General features: G+C 44.9%; 1 protein-coding gene across 2 annotated transcripts in view; it reads right to left on the minus strand.

Annotated features, from left to right (window-relative positions):
* Positions 1 to 11,009, minus strand: part of NARS2 (asparaginyl-tRNA synthetase 2, mitochondrial) — a 59,153-nt gene extending 48,144 nt beyond the window's left edge. Inside the window, exons 1-5 of one of the 2 annotated variants that reach the window (XM_065030614.1) lie at positions 10,778 to 11,009; positions 7,009 to 7,118; positions 6,044 to 6,164; positions 4,641 to 4,781; positions 579 to 659 (exon numbers count right to left, since the gene is read on the minus strand). In XM_065030614.1, coding sequence (XP_064886686.1) covers positions 579 to 659; positions 4,641 to 4,781; positions 6,044 to 6,164; positions 7,009 to 7,118; positions 10,778 to 10,900 — 576 coding nt within the window. In that variant the 5' untranslated portion in view covers positions 10,901 to 11,009. The remainder of the gene's footprint in view (positions 1 to 578; positions 660 to 4,640; positions 4,782 to 6,043; positions 6,165 to 7,008; positions 7,119 to 10,777) is intronic. The other variant, XM_065030531.1, reaches the window with a different exon arrangement.
* Between the last annotated feature and the right edge of the window lie 315 nt (positions 11,010 to 11,324).

Here is an 11,324-nt window from a genome sequence, read left to right on the forward strand (position 1 = left end):
TGACCCAAGACATACAATGGTTTATATAATGATAGATTGTGGCAGGAATTTGGTGGATGAATGGGGAGACTTGGCAATACTGGAGGAGAATTGCTCCAACATAGAGAGGAACAAGTACACAGGTGAATAAGGGTTTTAGGTATTGCTGACTTTCTTTTGAGGAGTTAAAACATGGTGAATTATATTCTTCGTTTCAAAGCTAAGAAATATTTGTGTGTAGTAGACTGTCCTGAATGTCCCATCCCACCTCTTGGGCTCTTATGATCACACCTTCCTGTTTACCAAGATGTTGCACCTCCCTCTGTTGTTCTTTGTAAACTTTTCCACAGCACCAGAGAAAAACAATCAGTACAAAAAGTGCTGATCAATGCACAAAACAGCAGTAAGATTAAAAAAGTAATGCATCTGTTTAACTCTGAATTACTAGCTGAAGCAAAGAACTGATACATTAAAAAATGTAATCACAAAAGTACATAGAGGAGAGGTTTTGTGAAGACAAACATTTCCTCTTACCTTCAGTGACTCCAGAATCGCTCTGCAAGCAAAAATCAAAACAAACTTTATGCAACCCAACTTACCTCTATTTGAAAGAGTTCTCCAGCACCTTCACAGTCATTTGATGTAATTATGGGGGTATGAATGTGCACATAGCCATTATCCTGGAACAGATAAAACACAAAAAATAAACTAAAAATATAAAATGTCAACTTTGAGGATGCATCACCCAGCACACATCACAACTCAGCTATGAGCCCCCAACCAGGACAGCTTACGGACCCTTTCAGGCAACTTTTGCCTTACGTGACAGAGGACTAACCAAACACTAGCATAATTTACGAATCAATGTTTACTACTTGTGCTTCTCCCTCCATGTATCATAAAGAAATGAGATTTACGCCATTACGATAGGTTTTTGCAACCACCCATCTCCACACCATTTCCCTTTCTCCTCACCTCCTCCAGTATTTTCAAATCTTTGGGCAGTTTCAATCAAATTCACCCCTATGGCCTTAACACTTCAGTTTCTTGCAGCTTTTTGAAAGCTGGTGGTTAGGCAGAAGACACTATTCCCCACTAAGAGAAATGGTCAACTGTGTTAGATGACAGAAATCACATACTGCATGGGAGAGAGGCCATAAAAACACCCAATTCACCACAAAAATGTCATTCCCACCTCACATCTTCTGAGATATCTAACAGATTTTAGAGACAGGGTACAGCCTGGTTTCACAGTATCACAGTATGTTTGGGATTGGAAGGGACCTCAAAAGATCATCTAGTCCAATCCCCCTGCTGGAGCAGGAACGCCCAGGTGAGGTCGCACAGGAACATGTCCAGGCGGGTTGGAATATCTCCAGAGAAGGAGACTCCACAACCTCCCTGGGCAGCCTGGGCCAGGCTCTGCCACCCTCACTGAGAAGAAGTTTCTTCTCAAATTTAAGTGGAACCTCTTGTGTTCCAGCTTGATACCATTACCCCTTGTCCTATCATTGTTTGCCACTGAGAAGAGCCTGGCTCCATCCTCATGGCACTCACCCTTTATATATTTATAAACTTGGCTTGCTCACGTTTTGGGTACCTGGGGAGTTACCCACTCATGTAACAGTTCATCAATCCAGCAGAAGCCTCCAAAAGCAGGAAAATTGTAGGAAGAAAGAGCCCTGTTTTCTGGGTTTCTCTGCAGTGCAGCCATAGGCTTTTAAACCAGCTGCAACCCCATTTTCAGTGGATGGGTACATCAAGCAGAGCTCAGACAATCACATACAGCACATTGGAGGCAAAACCAGGAACAGAACTGTACTAATTGTCACCTTTCCACTGTAGCCTCACTACAGAGATCACTGGTGGAGATCATACCTGTGTATGTCAAGGCAAATGAGAACTGGGAAGTGTCTGATTTCAGCTGTGAACAAAGGATTTGTTTTCTCTTGCATCACTGTAATGTCTGGCACAAAGAGAACCCCTTAAAATCAGGGTGTGCCAGCATTAGCATGATACAAGCAACGATGTGTCATAATCCATTGTCTATTTACACAAAACACTAATTTATAAAAAAGATTAAAAAGCAAATGTTTGTGAAAGCTTAGTTTCACAGCTTTTACCAGAATAATACAAATTGATCATTCAAATGACAGGTCCTGGTCCTTATCACCAGCTACCTCAAAGGCTAAAAAGACAGGAGCAGTAATTACTGCCCATTCTCAGAATCAAACTAAAATTAATTTGGAACAAATAGTTCACGCAGACACGCAATGTGTTTTGTGAAGTACTATAATATGACCAAGAGGGAGCAAAGAGCAAGGAGCTCTTGGTTCCAGGTACAAAGACCTTGGCTTGCCGAGTGCCTGGCAGGAAGGAGCTCCTCGCTGACATCCAGTTACTGCACAGAAAGAAGTTTTGCAGCCCAGAACCACTTGCTTTGCCCAGGGAGGGTAGTTTCAGCCCACCAGTACAAAACACAGCTCTCTCTCGCAATCCCACAGACACTCAAGAGACGTGTTGGTCATATGGCCTCCCAACGTTACATAAGAAATTGGAAAATTGGCTAAATTCCTCATACGGTGGTAGCAGTTGCTGTGAAGAAGCACATTTTACACAGAAGACCCTTCACGTGCTTTGGAACCGCAAAGGTCTGAAAGATGAGAATACCAGAAAAAACTCTTGCATAGTTCCCCTTATAAAAGCTCCTAAAATACTTCAAGTCACATTACTGGCTCTGACAAACCTGGAGGTGTGTTAATGTGCCAAGTGGAGGTTGCCATTCACATGGCAACTATTTCACTGTGCCTAGGAGAAATGTTCCTGTCCCACATGGACCACAATACTCAGAAGAAGATTTGAAGATGACATTTTAGACTTCGACATCGTAACAGGCTGCCCAGGGCCATGGTGAAGACACAATCCCTGGAGGGGTTCAAAAGGCATTTAGACAAGGTTCTTAGGGACATGGTTTAGTGCTAGACTTAGGTTATGGTTGGACTTGATGAACTTAAGGGTCTCTTCCAACCGAAATGATTCTATGAGTCTATGAACAAAGGCTTGAGTCATTCACTGCTGGAAATTAATAGGCTAAAAATGTTAAAAGTTACAGAGAGCCTATGTAATTTTGAGTATGTATTAAAAAAAAACCCACTTATTTTCTTTCACCATTAAACTCTTCATAGCCTTGCACAGTGAAAACACTCCCGTTATATTTTCTAGTTATGATATGTTCTGCCATTGTCAAGCTGGAAATTGCAACATTCTTGGGATGATGTAGGTGGCAATTTAAAAAGACTTCATTCCATCAGAAACGGGACAAACCGCAGACGTTCCTGGCACTAGAAGAGTTGTGACATAAGCATTTGCAAATATCAGGTCTGGGACCAGTCTTCCTTATCCCTTTAAAAATAACTCTAGTGTAGCTGCTGCTAAAGTAATCATACTTTATATTTTTTAATACTGGCCAGCTCTTTGAGCATTTTAAACAGGAAGGTATGTCAGAGTCTGAGCTGGAGTTAATTTGGAGAAGTCAAGCCTTTGTCACAATAAGATGCTTTTTGTATCTCAGCTGGCTCCCTGGTGTCTGTTTGAAAAGGCAAATTCTGGCAGGCAATGCCATCTAGTGGCACTTCACCGGAGTCCCAACAGAGATGGTCTGACGAGCTGATACAATCCCAACACCAGCAGGGGCTTTACCTGACACAGTATTTCTATCAGGTTCTTAAAAAAACCCAGACAACCCGACTTTTAAACATCATGCAATTCCATACAGAAAATTCCTAGAGCAAGCCTTCTTTGCCACTGCAGTCAACAAATACCAGCAAACTCGTAACCAGAAATGCCATCTCAATGATTCTGACCTGTTCTTTGGGCCATCCTAATTACTACCTATGAATTTCGTAATGAGAATGCTCTGAAGATGATTCTACTCAAGCTAAAGCCGTATTTATTTCAATGAACAGCTTTAGAAGGGCTCAAGTGTGCTAGAGGTCTTGCTACCTTTGTTGTAAAATGGTGTGGTGTCTATATGGCATCTGGAATCAGTTAATCACTGTCCCCACGACCAACACAAAGCCTGTACCATTGTCACAGCCTAAGAGGGACACAATCACAAAACGCAGGTGTCTCCCACCCATCCGTCTGAAATGCATCGAAACAGGAGTGTCCTAATCTCAGCTAAGGGCACCCAGACAGACTTGTAATGCAGGAATAGAAAACTAAGAACCGAGAGGAAAAAACATGAAACTCTGAGTTGGTTTGTCTGTAGCCTTCCTGCATCGCAGATTTGTTCTGTGTGGGAGGAGGTTTCTGTCCAAGGACCATCAGGTCACTTCTGAGTGTGGGTTAAATGACTCCATACTACATCGTGTTCCACAGACCACACACGTTCACAGGCAATTACATTGCAACTTAGTGAAAGGGATAAAATACCAACCAGGAAATGTGTTGAAATATGGTAACAAGACCGCAGATGTGCTAACCTGACCATAAGCAACAGTCTGGCCAAGGCCTCAGCAAGGCCCAGGACTGGAAACAAAACCACTGTGTCCAAAATCCAGACCCTGCAGTCAAAACATCACACTGCCCTCCCAACACACTCTTGCGGAGCCAGACTGGGGGAGCGTGCTGCACACAAGGCTCGGTACACAAGGCACTACCTGGAAGAAGGAGTGGATGGCTGCAGTGGCTTCGCTGCGGATTCTCAAAAGGGAGCCGAGTGTGTTGTTCCTGCATCGCAGGTGAGGGAACTGCCGGACATACTCCAGCGGGTGCCTCTCCTTCATTTTCAGCGGGAACAACTGAGAACAATAAGGAAAGAAAACCAAGAGGATGAGAACTTGGAGTTAATATAGTTTTATTGCTATCCATGTAATACCATCTGCCTCCTAAAACACAGTCATCATTACAGACGTGAGAATTAGATGCTTTTCCTATCTTTTCTAGTTATTTTGTGGATTTTATAATGTTTGTGGCAGACCAAGAGCCACCAGCACAAAAAAAAAAAACAGGCTGTAGCACTCCGAAATACTCAAATTTTGGGATGCTGAGCCCCCTCGAAAGCCAACTGTTCATCTCAGGGCTGCAACAACAAGCTGGTTCCACATGCGTCTGTGGCAGATATGGTTCTTCCACCTGCACAATCTGGAGTGTTTTGCCATTCCCACTGCTTCTCCAATTTGTATCCCAGCCAGACTTACCAGGTAAAACACCTGACACAGGCAACTACTTCGAGGTGGGATAAATCAGAAACAGTACAGCCAGCAGGCCCAGGGCAGTGACCGTCCCCTGGAATGAGCACTGGGGAGGCCAAGCCTCAAATCCTGGGTCAGTTTTGGGCCCATCAAGACAAGAAAGAACTTGAGGTGCTGGAGCAAGTTCAGAGAAGGGAACAGAGCTGGGGAAGGAGCTGGAGCACAAGCGTGATTGGAGCAGCTGAAGGACCTGGGGGGTTCAGCCTGTAGAACAGGAGCTGAGGGGAGACCTTCTGATCTCTGAACTGCCTGAAAGGAGCTTGGAGCATGGAGGGTGTTGGTCTGATCTCCCAATTAACAAGCAACTGAACAAGAGGAAATGGCCTCAAGTTGTGTCAGGGGAGGTTAGATTGGATATTGATAAAAATTTCTTCCCAGAAGGGGTTATCAGGCACCAGAACAGGCTGCCCAGGGCAGTGGTGGAGTCACCATCCCTGGAGGGGTTGAACAGATGCAGAGATGAGGCTCTTAGGAACACCGTTTAGTGACACTGTTGGGTTTATGGTTGGACTCCATGATCTGGAGGGCCTTTTCCAATCAAAATGATTCTAAGCACTACACACTCTTAGCTGCCATACGTGCACCAGTTTCCAAGTTAGAAGCAGCTCTGCCCCCAAAGCGAGCTTCCATGATGATCCCTCATTTCTCTTTTGACATACCCTATAGACACTGCTGACAAATCAAAGCCTGCAGGAACACTTGGACTTAAAGAACATAAGAGTCTGAAGCATGTTTTGCTGGATACTCAGACTTTTGAAATTAATTCCCAAAGTGGTCCTACTGGTTGGACTCCTTCTGCAGTGACGTACCCAAGTATCACAAGGTCCCACCACACGGATGGTTTCAGCTTTCAGCTCCATGTTTTGCATCCTGTGAGGACTTTTGACCAGTTTCCCTTCCACTTCCACTGCACTTCCAAAAGTCAGGTCCCTAAGAAAGCAAGAGAAAACAACAACTAAATAGGTGCTGATACAAAGTCAACTACATTTAGAAGAGAGACTCCTGTTATTTAGCTGAACCACTTGAGATTACAAGAGATACTGTAGCCATAGGGCTCAATTGATGAAATGCATAGTTAGCAACGTGAATAGGTTCACAAAGCTATAGAATAATTTAGGACAAGGTAGGGGTGTTGGGCAAGTGAAGGGAAAAGAAACAGGTTTTTATCAGAATGGACTATTGGTGGGGACAAACCAGGCTCATAGAAAATAAATAAATACATAAATAAATCAAGTTACATGGAGAAGGTTCCTGGATCACCCTGAAACTCTCAAACCTAGCTCAAAGAAAAATTAAAAGTAACAAACAAAATGAAGCTGTAAAACAAGTGCATTATTTTATGTTCTTATTATAATAGAACAGGCATGCAAATCTAGGGGGTATACCTAACAAGCCCATCCTCCAATTGTTAGAGGAATAGCAACAGCGCTCTCCAGATTTCTGGGGAACAGTCACCCCTGGCTACGTTGTGTGATTTCCAAGCAAGCCCAACCGTAGTCCCGAACGCCCACACTGCTACAGCTCTTAAAAAATGTGATCCAAATTAATCTCACAGGACAACCACAAGGCCACAGAGTAATCAGACACTTTCCACCCTAAAAAACACATCCAGAGAGCCCAGAGTGCAGTATTGCCTTTCCTGTGGTCAGGGACCAGCTGCCAGAGCCTCAACCAGCAGCCTGGTGAGTCAGTGGGATGGGAGGGGAAGCCTGAGCAGACCCCTCCAAGCACTGATCACCACAGATATTTCTCCAGGTATCTCGAATTAACCAACCTATTTTCCAGGCTGGGATCAGCAACCACCTGGAGGTTTTCCAGAGAACTTCCATCGTTTATATGCAGGAACAAAACTTCCTTCTGGGCCCGGACAGAGCGGACCCAGCCCTAGAGGGAAAAGAAAAAGACATTTGTTATTTCTTGGCATGGGCTCTACGTAGACTTGCTCTTCGCCCAGTTAAGCTGGACATGCTACTTTCAGGGCTATTTCAACTTCTTGTTGAAATCAAAGGAAATATTTCTTTAGGGGCAAAAAAACAACCTTTTTTTAACAGTCAGTGAGTTTTCTTATTGACTTCAAAGCAAAGAGAAACAAAATCTTAGGCAGACACCGATTCGCCTCCTGAGTACAGCAGGAATAACTAAAATCTACCTGCACCTCTGGGGAGCTGGGAATCCGGAAAGCGGCAAAGCGCTCTGAAGATAAAAGCATTTTAGCAAAGTATACAACGTTAGTGATGTCCCTTCAAAACACTTCTTAAAGAATCATAGAATTGTTCAGGTTGGACAAGACCTTTAAGATCATCAAGTCCAACCGTTAACCCCACACGGCCAGGTCCACCTCTAAACCCTGTCCCTAAGAACCTCATCCAGGTGTCTTACTGCAACAGGAGAGACCGGTAACACACAGTTCTTTATAACACACTCAAGACTGTTTTGATGGTTTTTAGTTCCAGTTTTTGTCGCTGTATCACCTGTAGGAAGGTTCCAACTAGACGCCCTATTTGTTCACTTACGTGCCCTAAGCCATTGCACTGCTAGAACAATGACGCTGCAGCCAACAGATTCAGGTGAAAAATTACATATTCACACAAAACAAAAATCAGAATTAATGCCCTGATAGTTTCAGATGTTTCTCCTTACATATCAAAATCAAGACCGCTACACTGTCCCCATGGATAAAATATATTAAGAAGAAATATAGAAGCATTCTTGTCCAGATTGACAAGAAGAATTAAAACAGTAACACAGCTCTTCATTAAAGTAGAACTGACCATCCATCAGACTAGGGTCTTAATTTGAGGTTTTCAATGGGAAACAACATTTCACTTAAAAAGAAATTAAAAAATCTAAGTCAGTACCCAGGCATCAAGCAAAAGTAATAGCATCCAAACTACAACTCCCTTAGCTGCTCTCCAACCCACAAGAGTTGAGAAAAATCTGCCCAGAAAAGCAAAATTATGTGCTGGGGAGATTCCGGCTCATCTTATAATAATACTGTAGAGAACAACTGAAAACAGTGCTGATTAAACAACAAAACTGCCTCTTCTCCAATCAGTTTTGTCTTTTGCTTAACTGTTAAGTGCCCAAGTAGTTCAAATGACTTCAAACTGCATAGGTGCTTTAGGGATTTTATACTCGGCAAGCCAATGTGAATTCACCTATTTCTGTTGTCTAGATTGAACAAACCCCAAGAATTAAACAGTACCAAAAGTAAAGCATCCTTAAAACTACAGCATGACTAACACAGAGAAGGCCTTAGGCAGGCTTGTATAAAGGGGGTGAGAACAACCGTGTAAAATAACTACAGAAGATTTTAAAGCCATAAATCTAAGGATTAACAAAACTTCAGCTTTTGCTCCAACCTCACAATTCCAGACAGGTGTTTACCTAAATGACCACTACAGGGTGTCCTACCCGAGGCAAGAAATAACACAAGAAAAAAGAACCTAAAAATAAAGTCTGATCACTTGGGCATCCTCATAGTCTTATGGCTAAAGCAACAGGGGTTTAAAAGGTATTTCATACAATACCAAGCCTGAAGTTGTTGTGCCTACCCTCTGTGTTCCAGTAAATCCCCAGAACATGTCATTCATCTTATACTTGATGCACAATGTTTAATGTATAATGGCAGATGTCTTTTCCCCAGTTTCTTTCCTCTTAAGTGCTGCTTAACGAAACACACAAAATCCCTGAACAAAGAAACATTCTCCAGAGTTTTTCTTCCACCTCACCAGGCTGTTCTGGGATCTGTTAAATAATGAGATGAGTTTTACATCCTGCAATAGGAAATATGAGAGTACCCACAGGCTTGTACTGAAAAGCGGCTGTGGCACCATGTTTTGACCACTTCAAACCTCAGGAGAAGCAACATGTAGGGACAATCCCGACCCAGACTAGCCTGCACATTCCAAAAACCTGGCCATAATTGCGCTGGTTTTAAGCTACACCAGGTCCCCAACCCAGTTTAATACAAAAAAAAAAAAAAACGAAAAAAAGCCACAAAAATATTTTTGACAACACAGAAAAATTAAGAAGGGTGGTATTGCCCATTTTAGCATCAGTTTATTCCAGCTTGCATTATTCATAAGACTACAGCTGAAAAGCACTGATACTGGATGTGCATCTTCCTACCATATCAGGCCTCATCTACACATGTGAAGGAATACCAGTGTGCTACAAACTGGTTTTGGGGTCAGCAGAATCGTCAGATGGTTTGGGTTGGAAGGGACCTTTAAAGATCATCCAGTCTAACCCCCTGCCATGGGCAGGGACACCTACCATTAGACCAGTTCACTCAAAGCCCTGTCCAGCCTGGTCTTGGACGCTTCCAGGGATGGGGCATCCGCAGCTTCTCTGGACAGCCTGCTCCAGTGCCTCACCACTATCACTGTAAAGAACTTCTTCCTTATAAATCTAAACCTGCCTTCTTTCAGTTTAGTTTAAAACTCTTACCAAGTACCTCAGTCCTTTACAGATTCATCCAGAAATAATGACAACTGCAGTTCCAGCCAAGGAAGGGCCTTGCAGTAAAACAGGAACTAAGTGTCTGCGATCACTGCTCTGTCAGACAGGAACACAAGAAAACAGAGGGACACACAACTCTGTGCTGAGGGAAGGGGGAGAGCTAAAAAGTCCATTTATCTTAGTCTACCTTGGTTCACAACAGGAGTCAGGCATGAACATGAATGAAACTGTAATCGCTGGCTCTTACAGACAGGGCTATACACCGAGAGGGAGGACAAAGCTTTAAAAACATCAGCGCAGAGGCGATGGTTCATATTCCCAAACCAAAGAGATGATAACACCAAAACTGGACGAAACATGTTTCAGCACAGCCCATCACAGTAACAGCCCTTCCCTGCACGTGCCCTGAGTAACTCCAAACCTCTGTATCTGAACTAATTATGACAAACCGAACAAATGCAGCAAGATGTAGGTCTTGGGGCTGTAAAGGAGATGTAGAAGTTTAGTAAAACATGCTGTGGAGGTTTTCACTTTTCTCCCTGAAGCACTGGCAGTGAAACCAGGGTGGGCCAGGCCACTTGAGCCCCTCTCCTGTTCATTAAGGCTCCAGGTCAGGTCACTACAACAGAATCACAGGCTGGTTGGGGTTGGAAGGGACCTCTGGAGATCATCCAGTCCAACCCACCTGCTAACGCAGGCTCACCAGAGCAGATCACACAGGAAGGTGTCCAGGTGGGTTTGAATGTCTCCAGAGGAGACTCCACAGCCTCTCTGGGCAGCCTGGGCCAGGCTCTGGCACCTCACAGTGAAGAAGTTTTTCTTCATATTCAGATGGAACCTCCTGTGTTTCAGTCTGTGCCCGTTGCCCCTCATCCTGTCATTGGGCACCACTGAACAGAGTCTGGTCCATCCTCTTGACATCTACCTTGGAGATATTTATCAGCATTGATGAGATCCCCTCTCAGCTTCTCCTCTCCAGGCTGAACAGCCCCAGCTCTCTCAGTCTCTTTTCATAAGAAAGATGCCCCAGACCCCTCATCATTCACTACCAGGCACACCCCGGCCTCCCACCCACACACCTGCACTTTAACCTCGTCAGCCGGCTCCCGGGCTCCCAGCGCCTCGCGGACCCGCAGCCGCACCGCCCGAGGCAGGGAGGAGCAGCGGCGGAGAGCCTGCCAGCCGCCCCTGGCCCCCAGCATGGTGGAGACCTAGCGGGACTACTCCCCACCGCGACCCGGCCTCATCCCGCCCGCTCCGCTCCCGCTCCACAAGGCTCCGAGAGGCAAAGCCCCCCCCACCGCCCCACGTGATCGACCGCATCCAATGGCCGCTGGAGGCTGCCCCAGCGAGCCAATCGGAACGAAACGGCGCGCAGCTGGAAGGGCCGCCCTTTCCGCCGCCTCGGCGCAAGGGTCTCTGGGAAATGTAGTTCAAGGCGGATGGGCTGGAAAGGAGGTTGGTTTATGGCAGCTTTGGGCACCACACTGTAAAAAGGATATAAAGCTGCTGGAGAGTGTCCGGAACAGGGTCATGAAGCTGGTGAGTGGTTTGGAGGGGAAGCCGTATGAGGAGTGGCTGAAGTCAATTGGTTTGTTCGGTCTGGGGAAGAGGAAACTGAGGGGA

Source organism: Columba livia, chromosome 1 (genome assembly GCF_036013475.1).
Source record: "Columba livia isolate bColLiv1 breed racing homer chromosome 1, bColLiv1.pat.W.v2, whole genome shotgun sequence".
Classification (NCBI taxonomy): Eukaryota; Metazoa; Chordata; class Aves; order Columbiformes; family Columbidae; genus Columba; species Columba livia.